General features: G+C 35.2%; 1 protein-coding gene across 15 annotated transcripts in view; it reads right to left on the minus strand.

Moving 5' to 3' along the window:
- Positions 1–16,722, minus strand: part of DPYD (dihydropyrimidine dehydrogenase) — a 438,624-nt gene that overhangs the window by 330,069 nt on the left and 91,833 nt on the right. For all 15 annotated transcript variants that reach the window (XR_005981107.2, XR_004368573.3, XR_012057143.1 and 12 more), the window contains one exon: positions 147–229. Coding sequence is in view for 11 of the 15 variants with exons in the window: in XM_030279236.4 (XP_030135096.4) it covers positions 147–229 (83 nt within the window). In the remaining 4 variants the exon portion in view is untranslated. The remainder of the gene's footprint in view (positions 1–146; positions 230–16,722) is intronic.

Raw genomic sequence — 16,722 nt, forward strand, 5'->3', positions numbered from 1 at the left:
CCTCAAGGGAAGCCTCTCCACTGACAAATTAATACCTTAGAGAATAGAGCTGAATGGTGGCAATGAACTCATTTGTTCCCCCAATAATGAAGAATGACTCTTTCTTTACCACATCTGTGACTGTTGCTATGGTGACCCAGACTTACCTCATTGCTTCTCGAAGTGCTCCTCGCTCACTAAGAGTCGTGTGCTTGATGTCATCAAAATTATTTTCCAGTTTCTCACAGTTCTGCAACAAATGGACATGTAAGGCTCTTAAACAGTTCATTGTACAAGTATTAACAGTATTCAGCATCACGCAAACAAAACTGATTTATATTATGTTACCTCAAATTATGCATTCTGTTTTAATTACATAGGAGTCATTAAAAAGACATTGAGAACTCAGAATTAAAGTAAACATGAATCTTATTATATGGTTGTCATGGAAATCGTCTTATAAATTTTCCATAATGAAATATATAGAATTTTTACTTTTTATTCTTTAATTTTTTTTTCATTTACCTCTGTGTACTACGACTTTTCATTTATCTCTACAATGCTACTATAGCACACAGGAGAACAGAAACCTAAATGATCATTTTTATTATTATTATAATAAAAGTTATAAATTTTGTCCCAACAAAACAGGCTGTGTTGTTGGAACAAACCAGTCATATTTAATTCCTCTTTAATTTAATTTTTAAAACATATCAGAAATTGAAAAGTCTAATTGTTTACACACATCTCAACTACAATGTTTCTTCCGGATTAGAGCTGACCAATATTTCTAAAAGTAATATGAAGCCAACAATTTTGTCACAATAAATGAAGTAAAACTTTGATGTATTCTGCAAATTATTACTAAATGTGTGACTGGTTCCATTACTTCAGAGCACTGATGCTTCTCTTCTCCTGCCACAAAGACAGTAAAATTGATTCAGAAGATGCTGGAAAGTGCAGTAATTTGTGTCTGTACAGAGTCTGAAATACCAGTGAACAGGAGTTCTCTAATCATCTGCATCTTCCATAGGATTTTTATATTCTCTTGAGGCTTCATCAATACAGGAGGCTTTTAGGTTATCCCTGTTCTTCCCAACAACTTTCTCCATTACCAAGAGTTACCTCTGGGAGGCATAATTTTGCCATATGGGTTTAAAAGAAACAAGTTGCAAGCAAAATAGTTCCTATTGCTAACAGCCTCGAAGGCAGGATTGCCAGGCTCTATATGTAGCCATAATTTTAAAGAAATTATGGGTGCTATTATTTGGTCATATTGCTTTCACAGTATTTAATAAGTGAATTAATTTTAAGACCACATCTTAAAACTAGTTATAAAGACAATAAGAGTTATCTATTGTTTTTTTCTTATTTGCATTGATTCTTTACTTTTATAATTACATTCAATCTGAGGCTATAAAAGCATTACTGAAAAGGAAATTATTAGATTCTTATAAATGACCTAGCAAGGTATTTTTGCTTCTCCAATTAAGATTTAAACTATCATTATTTTTAGATAAGATTATAGATCTTTTAATACAACGTTTTAATGCTTTTACAATACATTTCTGAGCAGAAAAATTAACAGAGCTACACATATTTGGACCTTTTGACATCTTTTTTCTCCTTTGTAAAAACTACGCATGTCACAGTAAGTCTTGTCCCACAGTTAAAGTGATTTGTTTGTTTATATTACAATAAGTTGTCCTTTGCACAGCAAAATCATACTCGAGTCCAAGGGATTGCAAAAGAAATACAGAAGCTGTACAATGAAGTATTCCATTAATCAGATCAGCATCCACTGACCTTCAGCTTCAAGCACATACAGGCAGGCTAGTCATTTAAAATATACAAATGAAATCCAAATCAACAATACTAATTAATGAAGGATTCTCGATTCATCAATACTAAGATGCAAGTACCTATGCATGCAAAATTAAACCTCCCATCCTCCAGGAAAACAGAAATCAGAGGAAACAAAATTTGGAATATTGCTCCAAGTGCCTATGTTTTAACAATCCTGTGTCACCAGCACCTCACAACAGGTTCAAAAAATCTGAGCATCACACAATTCATTCCTGACCTTGTGATATAAAGCATGTAAAAATAACAGACTATCCAAAGCAAACTAACTCATCTCAAGATTTAACAAGTTAAAATAATTGGTCCTGTCCATATAGAAAATGCTGAAGTAAGTTCAGTTGCTATTTGTCTATATAGACCATACTGTGTTAATTGGCTGAGGGACAACAAAAGCGGCCCATATCTAAAGAAAATGCTGTGATCATTTAGCCTTACACACAAAATACTCCATCTCAACTATACACCCAATATAAAAATGACCAGATAACCCAGAACAAATAAAACAAAATTACTGACTAAAAGAATAGCTGCTGTACCAATTCACTTCGCAAGAAGATGAACTTACTTCTACCATTTCTGAGAACTTTTTCTGGACAGTATCTTTCTCAGCTACTTTCAGCCAAATAGCTCTCATGTAAGATACAGTAGCTGGAGAGCAAACCATAGAGTCATTAGAAGAAAATGAGCTAAAAACTGAGCCAGAAGGAAACTCATGAAGGAGAATGACCTCATAGGACCATGTTACTGCATTTGTACTGAACAGGAGAGTAAGCAACTGCTGAGCATACCCACTGCTTTTCCACTCATGCAAGCATGGCTTGATCATCTCAGAGGAAGGAGAAAAGGGTGTCTGAAATATAAGTGTAGCTACAGGTGCATAGATGGCACTTCAGGTGTCTGAGTGTCAGCTCCCATGCAATATTGTATATCATCTGAAAGGATATCAGTTTCTGAGAAAGACTTGAAATGAAATTGTAAGCATGAGAATACTCTGAAGAATATGTCTGGGAAATGAGGAAACTTCAGTAGACCATGACCAGGGTGAGTTTTACATTCTGAAGTATTAAATCAGTAGCAAAAACTGAGCTCATTTGATTATCCATGCTACCAAATAATTTATATGTATAAGCATACTGCATATGCATATTGCATAGTGTATTTTGGCCCACAATACGTCACAATACATTTAAGTCTAATGAGCAATTCAAGCCCAAGGTGTTTCATTTTGAGCAGCAGCCAAAGTAAAAACATCAAAATGCAAGCAATGAAAAAAATTGCTTTTGGTGGCTCACTGCCAAGTGATTTTTTTGTGGGTACAGATAGAGTCTAGAAGTTTCAACTCTCTGATTCAATAATTGTATAGGAGTCTATATGTTATTGCTGTTGTCATATCTATAGTTCTGCACAATACTAAATTAAATATCACCCTTGAGAAGTTTGGAAGGAAGAAAAAGAACAGAGTTGCAATTAGGGACATGGTCACCACAAGTCAAAACACCATTACACAGAAAAAAGCCACAAAAGTCTAAATACTGCTTCTTATATGATTCTAGGATAAATACTTAGAATTCTTTTAGTGTACTAAAAAGCAAGAGCAGGAAGCAAGTATTTATATTTTATCTATAAATAAATGGCTTATTTATCATATGAGATCTTAAGCTTCATGACAACTAGTTGTGAATATCCGGTCCACATCTCCATTTTTAACTATCTGTGGCATGACACACAGCAGATTGGTAAAATGTATAACCATAAATGAGAAAGATGAATAATGAGCGTATGAAGATGGGGAAGAAGGAAGATTAATGAACAAGCTGAAAAGCCTTTCCTCTCATAACCATGAAAATATGACTTTTTCCTGCTACAATTTATTTCTGTTAATAAAATAAACTGCAAGCTTTGGGAGCAAAGACTATGCGCTCACAATTCTATATTTTCAGTTATTTTAAGTGACAAGTCCAAAGTACTCTGACACTGGCCATCTAGCTCAAGCAAGAATAGAAATAAAGAAACCCTCAAGTTTTAAATAAAAACCTAGGATATTCTGGCAAAAGTGAAGTCACACTTTTTAAAACCCATCCCTCAACATTCATCAGCTTACCTTTCTTGCCTATGTTTTCGTCTTGGATGAAAAAGGCCTCTTTGTTGACTTATTGGAAAGGGGATTCTTCATTTGACCCCTTCAGTCAAATGAAGAACTTGGCAGAAGTAGCTCAGAAACCAACAGCCTAGTGTCACCACTGAGGACGTCCCTAAATGACAAAAGCACTGCTGCCTCTGCTCTGCCACAACAGGAGTAAGAGTCAGTCTTGGCAGACCGTAACTCAAACTTGCCCATTCTGTCATCTAGTAGGGCTAAATATGACCCCACTCCCATTGAAATCAACCATAAATCTTCCAAGCATCAAAACAAGAGTGGACTCACACTAAGCCATATCCTGCTATTTTAAATCTATCCTGAAATTCTTCACAGAAGACTTTCAAAATTACAGATAATTTCTCTACACACATTTTGAGATAGTTGAGAAATAAAAATCTTTTGTAGTGACAACAGTGTAAGACCTATTCTAAGGCAGCCTGCACCACTGAAGTTGAGTAGATCTCTTATCCTTGTCGATACACTGCCAAATGAAAAGCCCTACTTGAAATACCATCTCTCTTCTGTGAAAGAGGTTTTTAAGGTTAGTATTATGATTGCTGAATTCTCAGAATACATTGCTTCTGCATGGTTTTAGAAAATTTTCTTAGAAATTTTGAGTAAATCTCACACTTTTAACATCTAATTTCCTGAGTATTAAACCTAAGGAATGAACAGCAATTGAAAGACAAGAGCTCTCACCTATTCAGCTCAAATTTACTATTACTACTAATGGTAAAACAAATCAATTTTCCCATTTTCTTTTTTATAATCCATCAGAAAGATTCCAAGAGTATGTTGTTTCAGTTTCCTACTGTTTAAGCAGACAAATTTAATTTATTAATTTATTACGTGTATTTGTACCTAGATTTCTGAGTCCTTAAAATGAGACAGCCTAGCCCAAATTCTGAAGGATTCACAAGCTCACTCTGATATTTTAACTCATTATGTTTAAGGAGGTAGGTTCCAACAACAAATTATCAAAACTACTGAGGACCTACAAAATCTTCTGGAAATATCTACATCCAGAAAGATTCTCAAGTTTTGGTCCAGAAAGTCCTTAGAACTTCAAATTCCACACATGCTACAAGGGTGACCACATCAGCTAGCTCTTTTGAAAATGTTGGCCATACTGTAGAAGAGACCTCCTTTAACAAAATAGTAACAAAGCTGCCTATATTAGGGGGACTGTAGAAAAGTTTAGAACACTGATTTTCATATTGATCTTCTTATTGATAGATATGAAGTGTTAACACAAATAATCACTTATTCCAGAAATTTGAATTATTTCATCAGCAGAAAACTTCAGAAATAATGAACTTGTGGTTTATAAACCTAAAGCAACAGTATAATAGTAATCCAAACTGTAATATATTGCTGCAAGGATAATTATTAAGGGAAAACACAGCTGACATTTTCTGATTTATGCACACAATCAGAGATGGAGTCCAAGGACTGTGACATAATTATCTTCATGCTAACAATTTTTGTAAATCTCTTGACAGAATTTTAGCTAATTTTAAAATGCCTTCTGAAGATTAGCACTTAAAACTGTTGGGGAAAATAGCACAATTTATTAGCAAGGGTATAATTGTAAACCTTCCAAATACTCATTGTGAATATCATTTAGACAGTAACTCCTGCTTTAGCAGCTGGTATATAAGACTCCAGTTTATGGAATCTTGAAACAACAGAGAGAGTAGAATCTAATTAAACAGGATTACATGCCAAAGAAAAATATTAAAAACAGATTAATAGTCAATTGTTATGAATTTGAAATAGCACATCTTCTTTTGATGTGAACTGTGCTTTATTTCAATGAAACCTAAATATTCTTAGCAGACTCCTCTCTTGATTTGGAACAGACTGCCTTTCTACACTGAAACAACACAAAAAGCTAAATGATTCCATTGATCTTCTTCTCAATGACTTAAGCTCCCATCTGCTATAGGGTAAAATTACTTACATATATTGCATTTATTCTAATGTTATTCAAGAGCCAATAGCTGTATTCCATAAAGGAAGCCTCCTGAAACTGTCTTCATACTGAGCAACTAAACAAAACTGATGCCATTTGCCAGGGGGCCTTACCTTAAGAGCAATCTTAAAAACTAACACATAAAAGAACTGTTTGATCATACCTGCAACATATTATCATCTTTGCAATGTCTGCTTACTAGATTCCTTCTTCCTATTTGCTGTGACTCATTCTCAAGTGGTTCTTTTTCCGAAAAGGGGGAAAGAGCAGCTTTAAACTGCTAACTGACCAGCTGACCAGTTGTTCTCAAAGGAAAAACATATCTTAAAAAAAAATTTAAAATACAGACATATTCCTAATATCTGCAGAAAGTATATTGAGCCCTCAGGTATTTACATAACATTTGATTGCATGCCATTCATAATACATGAATATTTGTTATAACATTTTTTTTCATTATGTGATACAGCCACATTGTCCAGACAAGGTCTTAGGAAAGTATAGATATTAGTACATCCAAAAAGCAGACTTCCAACAGAAATCTAGCCTAAGTGTTAGTAATAAAATAAGAACCAATAGCAAATTCACTATGTAGAATTGTGGCATGCTTTAATCAATGCCTTATTGGCATAACCATGTTAATTTTCTCAAGATTTTTTTTAGCAGTAAATTTAAGGCACTAAAAATAGCACACAGGTGAACTCAAGAACAAGTATCACATTTTCTCCACAAACAGGAATATATTGCTAATACAGGATTGATACCAGGAAATACTGATGCATGTACTGATTTCTGGAACTGCAAGTGTAGAGTTTTGGTAATAATTATTACAGAAATACTACAGTTAAAACAATTGTAAATTCTTAAATGAAAGCAGACAATTTTGGATTTTTTTAACTTTTCCTAGTTTAAAGTATGGCACATTTAATCCTTAAAGATAGGTAATCATACAGAAGTTAATTACTTGTTAAACATAGTTAACACTTTCGTCTGCAATTTTACTGGGGCTGTGAAAGATGTTCAGTGCAGAGATGGCATTCTGCTAACTTCCTTTTCATGCTGCTTCACGCAGAAATTTCAAGTGGCAAATTTATCACAGTCTTCATGTTCACATAAGGGTATAGTATCTTGCTTGAATTCAACCTGCTGTTGTCAGAGCAGATGCAGACACCACGTGTTTTGGCAATGGATAACACATCAGATAGTAGTGATACACGGAGGGTGAGAAAAAACATTCTGAAAGGACCAAGCATGCAACAAAAAATAGTAGACTGAGGAACTCAAAAGAATAAAGAGCTACAAAAGATATGCAAGAAACCAGAGGCACAGCTGGAAATAATAATAATGGAGCAGAGAACACAGGTGATGCCACTAACTAGGTAGGACAATTTATAATGCTCCTTTCTCTTGTGACTCAGCTTTAAAAGAGAGAAAAAAACGTTCAGGGAGAAAAAAAAAAAAAAAGGAAAACCTTTGCCTCCCACATTTCTTTCTCTTTGAAAAACAAATGTTAAACTTAATCAGCAGATGAATGAGAAGACTTGGCAACAAACTACTGGTCTGCCTGCATCTGAAGGGACAGTTGCAGGACTGCTTCCCTTTATGGGACAGGGTTCTGTAGCAGAGAACAATACACATCATGAATATCAAAAGCTTAATCTAAAACCTGTTCCTTTTTTAATATAGTTGTAGTCCTGCTTTTTCCTCTTGGAGAGCCTGGTATTCTCAACATGAATTTACAATCTAATTCTTTAAGAGCATTAAGTTTAAATAAAGAGACACAGGTTCTTCACAGAATTTCTAAATATACTATTTCTACTTGACAGTGAAAATACAACTAATGACTAAGAAAAAAAAAATCCCAAATGCTATACTCCCTTCCCCTCCTATTACTTTCACATACCTCAACCCTGCTTGCTCTTCCCCTGGGATTCTTTACTCTGCTTAGATAAATATTCCCTTGACTCATTGAGATTAAATAAAATGAGACTATGCAGGTAAAGACCAGACTCATATTGAGAATTAACATTTACAGAGCTCATAACCTGGGAAAAAAGGAAGAATCTTTAAAATGTAGGTAGAACTGTACTCCTACGAACAGATTATGTTCTTGACCTTCAACGAAGACTATAAGAAAAAACATACCCAAAAGCCCTTGCTCTTTTAGAACCAAAATGATCAAGAATTAAAGGAATTAACCCCACGTATTTGAAAGTACTAACTTAGAGGATACCTCTTATTTTTCATGCATAGCTAAAGAATTATCTAATATGAAAGCTTTTTTAAAGATAAATTTACAATTAAATGCTTAAACACCATCCTGAAACAGTATGGTCCTGCCTTATGTAGTGGAATAAACGCAAATTATATGTAACAAGCTTGCTTCCTCAGCCCACGATGCCACCTTTCATCTCCTCGCACATTTTATTGTCCAACAGCAGTATTTTTCAGATAGGCCACGACAAAGCATTTTCTTTCATTGTGCTGTTGCCTCAGTGTTTAACAAAAGTAAATAAATTTTTCTCCCAACCAGTTCTGCAGAAGCTAATCTTCTTCAACCATTTCTCGTGGATTCGCATAAGATTCTTGCCAAAAAACCTGCGTTTGGGAGGGGTAGAGTTAATTTTCTTCACAGCAGCTGCTCTGGGGCTGTGTTTTGGATTTGTGCTGAAAACAGTGTTGATAACACAGGGATGTTTCAGCTATTGCTGAGCAGCACTTACTCAGCATCAAGACCCCAAGCAAGGATGCTGGGAGTGCACAAGGATTTGGGAGGGGACAAGGCTGCCCCCAGCTACCCAGAGGCATATCCCAGTCCATATGCTCAGCACATAAAGCTGGGGGAAAGAGAAGGGGGGAGGTCCAGAGTGGTTACTCCCTGCAATATGGTTGAGTGGGCATGGCAGTATGTAGCTGAAGGTTGGAGGTGATCAACTTTTGGTTGGAGGTCTTTTCCAGCTTTATTTATTCTGTGATGGTGTTTATCTTCCCAAGTCCCCATTGTGTGCAATGGAGCCAGGCTTTCCTGGAGGTGGCTGAACACCTGCCTGCCACAGGAAGTACTGAATGAATTCCTCGCTTTGCTTGCATGTGCAGCTTTTGCTTTATCTACTAAATTGTCTATGTCTCAGCCCAGAAGTTTTCTCACTTTTACCCTTCTGATTGTCTCCCTCATCCCACTGCAGGGTGAGCAAGTGGCTATGGTGCTTAGCTGCCATCTGGGGTTAAACCACAACAGCAAGGTCATTCCAAGGTCCTTGTCTCCTAACCTTACAGATCACAACTTAGATCGCATCTTTCTATTGCCAGTTTTAGAAACACATGCACCACCCCCTTCCACATACTACTTGCTAAATTGTGTGCTCCTAATTCTCTCCAACATCTAAAAGACTTCCATATATGAGTTTATAGAAGAAAAATTACAGCTTTTTTTTTTCTGAAGATATGTGATTTGTCAACTCACTTATATATCTTCCCCTGGCATGTCTCCCGTCACCTTCAGGTACTTCTGAGTTAACACACAGTTAAGAACTTAAGATCTGAGGTAACATTTTGTTGGGTGTTTGCAAATGGTGCCCACAGTTCACAAATGAACCCCATATTTTATTATTATTATTATTATTTTATAATTATTTAATTATCTGTCTGGTAGAAGGAGTGGGAAAAATCCCATCCTCTGTCTGCTTGATTTAGGAGATGAAAACAGCAACATGTGAAATACTTCAGTGTTGTGAGTGAAACAATTCCACAAAAAATATTAAGATATCATCAGGTATGTGACCAGGTAAACTATCCAGAGGAGAGTATATACACTTATATTCTGGGTTACTGTGTTATCAAAAATTAGCATCAGTATCACATTGCTACTTAAATAGCAATGCCTTATATAGTAGCAATGAAACAAAATATGAAACAGACTAAATTTCCTCAGACGAATAATTGGAAATATTCAATTCACTTGAGAAATGTCTATCCAAGTGAAAGAAATAAGTACTAGAAAAAAGACTGCAGACAGTAAACCACAACCCTTGCATCAAGACTTTGGTGCAGCTGTGTTACATGTGTTAGCATTGTTTTTCAGATTTTTCATCACTATCATAGCTAATGAAAACCTGAAGAATAAAAATAGCAATAATTAAATAATTTTATAATAAAAATTGTAATAATTAAATACTTGTATAATAATAATAATAATAATAATAATAATAATAATAATAATAATAATAATAATAGTAATAGTAATCTTAAGTTCATTCACAAAGTATGGATACCATATGCAAACACCCAACAAAATGTTACCTCAGCTCTTAAGTTTTTAACTGTATGTTAACTCACAAGTAACTGTAGGTGACAGGACACATGCCAGAAGAAGATAGGTGACAAATCACATATCTTTGGGAAAAAAAATTGGCTGTAATTTCTCTTCTATTTCCATTTTCTTTGAGATTCAAAACACATCCTTTTGCTGAGATGTCCAGAAAAGCCAAGTATTTAAGCACATTTTAAATTAATTGTCATCTAAAATAGCTAAATCAGCTATTCTGATTTAGAATTTTCTAAAATCTTCTGTTTTCAAAATACTATATAGAAAAAAGATTGTGCAAAAACTACTATAATTACATGCATCCCTTACCATGCTTAGCAATGACTAGTACCTCAAACCTTATTGCAAAAGACACAGTATAACAGCCACCTCAGACTCTGTAATATATACATAGAGTCAGAAAAAACAAATGGAAGTGGAAAATAAAAAAAGGAAAGCATGAATAAGAATGCAGAAAGACTCACAAAGCTGTTTAATAGTCAAGACAACTATATTTTTAAATATCATGCATCAAGACATGTTAGTCAAAACAAAAGCTTACACTCACTGCTGAGAAGGTGGAAAGTTAAGTCTTGGTGGGGACAGTGTGGGAAAGAAACAACAAAGTAGGACAGTACAAACACTTAAAATGCTTTTTCCCTCTCAAGAAAAAATTCAGAAAATCAGAGGTATGAAGATATTACAATGGTTGCAGATCCTATGAAGTTATCACTATCTGTTGTGACACCTATTTACAGACATACAGGCGTAACCAAAAATTAGGGAAAACTGCTCAAATAAGTGCAAACTTCTTTGAAGATACTATGCATGTTTAACAAGCTTTAGAATCTTCCAAAAGAAATTTAGGAAAATAAGTGGTATTATTTTCTGTAAGAAATCATGTGAAAAATAACTTTCCTATACACAGAAATGAATAGGGCTCATGTGTAGCTACATCTTTCAGCAAGGCATTCAAAAAAGCATTAAGAGAATGCTGCTGTAAATGCTGCTTGTTTATTCACATGTAGCTTGAGAACAGGATCCAGGATAAATATATTGCCTCAGGTCTCAGTTCCATTTACAGTGTTAGAGAGAAGAGCACTAACTACTCAATACCTCACTATGGCACTATGCACTCTTCTGGTTCTCTATCTCATTTACTGTCTTCTTTGTAAGGTTTTCACTTCTTTGGAAGCTTTCATGTCTCAATCTGAATAGCTTTCTCCCAAAACCTTCTGGCCTGCCTTCAGACAGCTCAGGCTGCTGCATTCCCCTTCTTGTTAGTCTCTTGAAAATTGCTATGTTCAAGCTGAGGTGAACAATACAAATATGCCCCAAAGCACCAGCCAAGCACCTTCCCAGCAATTCCCAAGCAATCAGGGCCATACAGAGCCAAGATACACCAGAAGAGAACTGCAGTACAGGCTCCTAGATTTGAATTTGGCTTAGCACTGTTTGGAGGAGTCTAATTCGGATCCCACAAACAGTGCTCAAGACATTTGGGCCAGGTAGCACAGTTCCTGAGCTAATTAAATGGGTCTCTCAGCCAGGCTGACTCTGGCACAGAATTTTCCTCACACTGCTATGCTATTCAAGCCTATAAATGGCTCCAACTATTTTGAATTAAGGCCTTTTAGTTCCCCGAACACTGCACAGGACAGACCTGCCCCTGCTTATCATGTTTAACTCAGAGAGTATGAACAACCCACTCCCTCTGTGCAACCAGTGCTTGACCTAGCACCCTTGGTATAATCACCCACATTTTTTCTATAAAATGCAATAACCTAGTTTTGAATGCTATTTCCAAACAGACAGATTGAATAATTTCTAAATAACACTGAAACTCTTACTTTAAATTATTTTTCCTCTCTGGGAAACATATTGGACTTATTAATCAGTCCCCAGCTCCTGAGTGTCACTGCTACTATTGCATATGGGCTAACAGAGTAATAGGAATGAACAGGATGATGCAAATCAAAAAGAAACAAAAATCATCATTCTTTTAACATCATTACCAAATTTCTCCCTTTTCTTCTTGAAGTCATTTTTATCTCTGATTTTTAATTCTTATTCCTATGCAGCAAGCTTCCAGTTCCCCTTGTGTATAAACTGTTTGAGCTTTCAATTTTTAATTTTTCTTCAATAATGCCCTATCTTTTCTATTTTTTTTTTCATAACTTGGGTTTTTTTTCTCTCCTGCTCTTATTTCCTCATGCTTGTTTACTTTTTCTCTCTAGTCCTTACTAATTATTTCATGTCTCTTGGTCATTTAATTATGTGTCATGGCTTTTCCTTTCTTATATTTTTATATTGCATTCCTTTATTCCACTCCTGCAGCTCTCTGATTTCTATGTGCTTGCTTAACTATTACCCAAATGGCTCCAAGCAGGACACACTCAAACTGAAGAATAAATAAATTAAAATAAAAATACTATCTGTGGCCATGCAGTGTTGCCTAGCAACACCCCGTACCTCTCTACAGCTTTTCTAGAGCCCTGGTGGCAACAGAGCTTTTCAGACTTATTGCTACAAATATATGCAAGATCCTTCTCACATTGTTTGGCCATTCACTGACAAATAAATGCAGAAGAAAACAAATTGAAAAGAAAACTCCAGAGAAAGCATCAGCAACAGCACAAGAAATGGCTACACACCTACTCCGATGCACACTGCCCTCTGGTCTCTAATGGACTCTGTAAAACATGTGCAACTTTTATGTTATTGCTGTTCATCAATACTACTGCTGTTACACTCTTTGAGAAACACAATGTAAATAAGATTTCTTATGCAATTAAAATGTGTTAAATTCAAGCAACTCTTAATAGTTACTGTGGATGCATTAGTGGCTGAGATTCATTAGCTTTTTCTGACAGCTTTACTCCAAAAATAAAAATAGCCTGCAGTTTGTATAGGGTAGGAAAAATGGTCCAAGCATGGTCAAAAATGAAGTGGAAGTATAAGGAAATTGAAGTTTGTCCCCAAAAACTATAGATTCAATATTAAAAGATATTCAGTATTTATTACTTCTAAATACTTCAGATGTGACAGAAGTGAAAGCAAAGTGAATTCTCCCCACAACACTTCTCTTTAAAATGCAAGTTTATGTGCTCCGTCTTCAAAAGTTAGAACCAAATGCTCATTAAGTCCACACTTATCAACAGCATGAGCTGAGTTACAAAGATACTAAGCTAGTTTCACCAAAAGTCCTTTTTTTTTGTTCCACAGCAGTGAAAGACTTCTTTCACCAACCACCTCTGAGAAAGAAAGTGAATGAAATGATACTTATGCAAGGAACTAAAACTTTAAGGATACTTGGAGTCTTGGAAGAGAAGTCAAAAACTAGAAATACTAAAATAAAAGATAACTACATAATTTAGCCAAAAACAAACCTACAATGAAGCCCCACAAAATGATGAAAATGTTAACATTGTATTTCTGACAGGGATCAAAAATCAGCATTCTTGATTAGAAATTTTATATATAGCTAAATCAGCCTCAAAGCCATTTCATGTCTGCATAGCACTTGCGTCAGTAGCAAGTGAAAAGAAAGCAGATCAGAGACCACATACCTCAAAAAGGTATTTAACAGCATAAATCTACATCTATCAGCTACAATTTGTTACTTAGTAAAGACAGGTTGCAAATGATCCACACAAATAAACAAAGAACAGAAACTAACATTCAGGTACACAAATAACTTCATTCCCTGAGTAATGTTCATAAAAGGAGAAGGCTGAAGTAAGGCACATAGAGTTGGCTAGAGAACACAGAAGAACCCATAGATCATACAGACCATAAAACAAACACAGGCATGGCACAGTCAGGCACTTAAATTTAAAATGCCTAAAAAAGGTTTCAAAACTTGATTTGGCTCCTGCACATGCATGCAGCAAACCCAGTTTTAATTACACAGTCAGATGCTACTTTACATAGAAATGTTTCGTGACTTAGAAAACACAACAGAGAAGGCACACCTAATCATTAGCCTTTCAACCCTGGGCTCAGTGTGCAGCCTTGTTTACTGGCCACTAACCAGATCCTTACTTGAAGGCAGACCATTTTTCCCCATGAAGATTTCAATGTTCACTATGTATCTGATGCGATTTAAAAGCAATTTATTCTACACAACCCTTACAGTCCAAAACATTAAAGCATACAGGAGACTGTAAGTGACAACTTGGACAATCACAGCTAACCTCTTGTTTTCACATTCATTTCACATTCAGATTTTCTTACCCAGTTCATGGAACCATCACCCTCTGATTAGCTGGTATTTCTAAATCTTCTTTTTGCTTAATTCCAGACATTAGGCTCCTAGTCATTCTCATCCTCAGCCCTTGGCTGTACAGCCTCCTAATTGCACTATTAAATTTATTCTTATCTTTTTTATTCTAAATTTCAGTGTCACACGGTTCTTTATGATGTTCTAGTTCCTTCTGTATTGACAGTGTGTGTCGACTTTCTTGTAACATGCTCCTAATATTTATGTCAAGCTCATTAATGAAAAGCTTAAATGTTATGAATCTGAAGACTGATCCTTCAAAAAGCTCTGCTAAAAGCCCAGCAGATCTTTTTTAAGCACTTCTCACTCTCATTTCCCCTCTAGCCAGTTCCTTATCCATGCTACTATTCTAATCTAAGCAGATGACACTTCATTATTAATTGGCAAAAATAAAAACCCAAAACCCTTGTCAGTGTGTCACAATTTATCCCCAAGAATAAAGCCCAATATGCCTTCTTCTATCTTCCATTTTCCCTAATGCACTTAATAAATCTCTGCTTCAAATTTTGTTTTCGAAGTTTTGCATGCTGCCAATACGAGACCAACAGAGAGAGAGCTGCCCATCAGTTCTGTGTCTTTTAACACACCCAAACTGCATCACCTCTTCTTTAATCAAGAACTGCTCTACTACAAAGCTTGTAATTTCACATGTCAATTTTTCTGTGATAATTTCATGGATGTTGTTCTGTTCCTTAAACTTCAAACATAAAACACTTCAAGTTTTCCTTCCGGCCTGTCAGGTGTAATTTCCACTTATGCACTTTTCTGCCCGTTTAGCCACCTCTTGCTTTATTCCCATTTTACTGAAAGTAGGAACAACAATTCACAAAGACTTCAGACAATACCTAAAATGCTTAATCCTATCTTCACACTGACTTTGCTTGTTCTTTTATTTCTTTCAGTTTAAACAGCTTAAGAATCTTCTACTATTTGTTTTATATAGCTGAATAACCTTTTACTATTTGTTTTAATTTCTTTCACCCAGAGTGACTCAACTTGACTTTTGAAAGTTCTCATTTTTCCCTCTATATTTCCTGCTTTGCCAATCAATCTCATTTGTTTCAACTCCCTATGAGCAATCCTCATAGTCTTAACTTTTTGAAGTTGTTTTACAGTTCAGTGTGAAACTATTCTTTACAAATTTGGATTCAAATTACAAATAAATTTTGGATATTTCAAATACTAATCATCTTCTCAAAATTAATGTTTTTGAACTGTTTACCTTATTCTATAGAATTTATATTGAACTAAGTTAAAAAAAATATTGATGAAAAGTATGTTCTGTATTTATTCTACAACTTCATCCACTTGCTAAAGGGTTAAAGTCCATTCAGATTGATATCAGAATTTATAAGATTGGCAAGAGTTGATATTGTTTTTAAAATTCTGTGTTTCTGATTAAATGACTGTTATTAACAAAGCTTGCCAGTTATCACATCAAAGAATACTTGCATGCTACCATTATTAGGATCTGTGGTTTACAGGCTGCATTTAAAAAATCAAAGTGTCTTACAATCAATGACTTACCTCTATAATAGATTACAATCAATTCCAAGTGCAGAAAGTGGTGAGGGTAAAAGAATGAGGATGGAGAACTTCAGAAAATATAACTTCTGGTATGTCTCCTCAGAGTTATACTGACCAGTAAAGAAAAGCAGGAGAAAGGGCAAACCCTACAGAAATTCACAAAGGGGAACTATTCCTAAGCAAAGCAAGGGAAAAAAAAAAAAAAACAAAAAAAACCCAAAACAAACAGGAAACAAAAAAAAAAACAAAAATTGACCCAAAAGACTGTTCTTATCACACCTTTATGATCATACCATGCCTCCCTCAATGGCCTGGAAATCAAAATCATAAAAGCAGGGAAACTATGACACATACCTAGAGTAGACAAATTTTCTAAGTATAAATGAACTGCATAAACACTGTGGGAATAAAACCAGAAAGTTATGCTTATGCAAATTTAAGTTAAAAAGGAAGAGGAAAAAATTGTAAAATGATAGTAAGAAAACTGTTCCATATACATGAGAAGAAAATGAAGAGAAGTACAGATTATGTGCAACAGAGCAAATAGGTGATGCAGAATCAACAGCCCTCCCTGCTCTCGTCATGAAAATAGCATAGTATAGCCATAACTACAACATAAAAAATATATTTTTAACAAGAACATCGCATTACAG

Source organism: Taeniopygia guttata, chromosome 8 (assembly GCF_048771995.1).
Source record: "Taeniopygia guttata chromosome 8, bTaeGut7.mat, whole genome shotgun sequence".
Taxonomy (NCBI): domain Eukaryota; kingdom Metazoa; phylum Chordata; class Aves; order Passeriformes; family Estrildidae; genus Taeniopygia; species Taeniopygia guttata.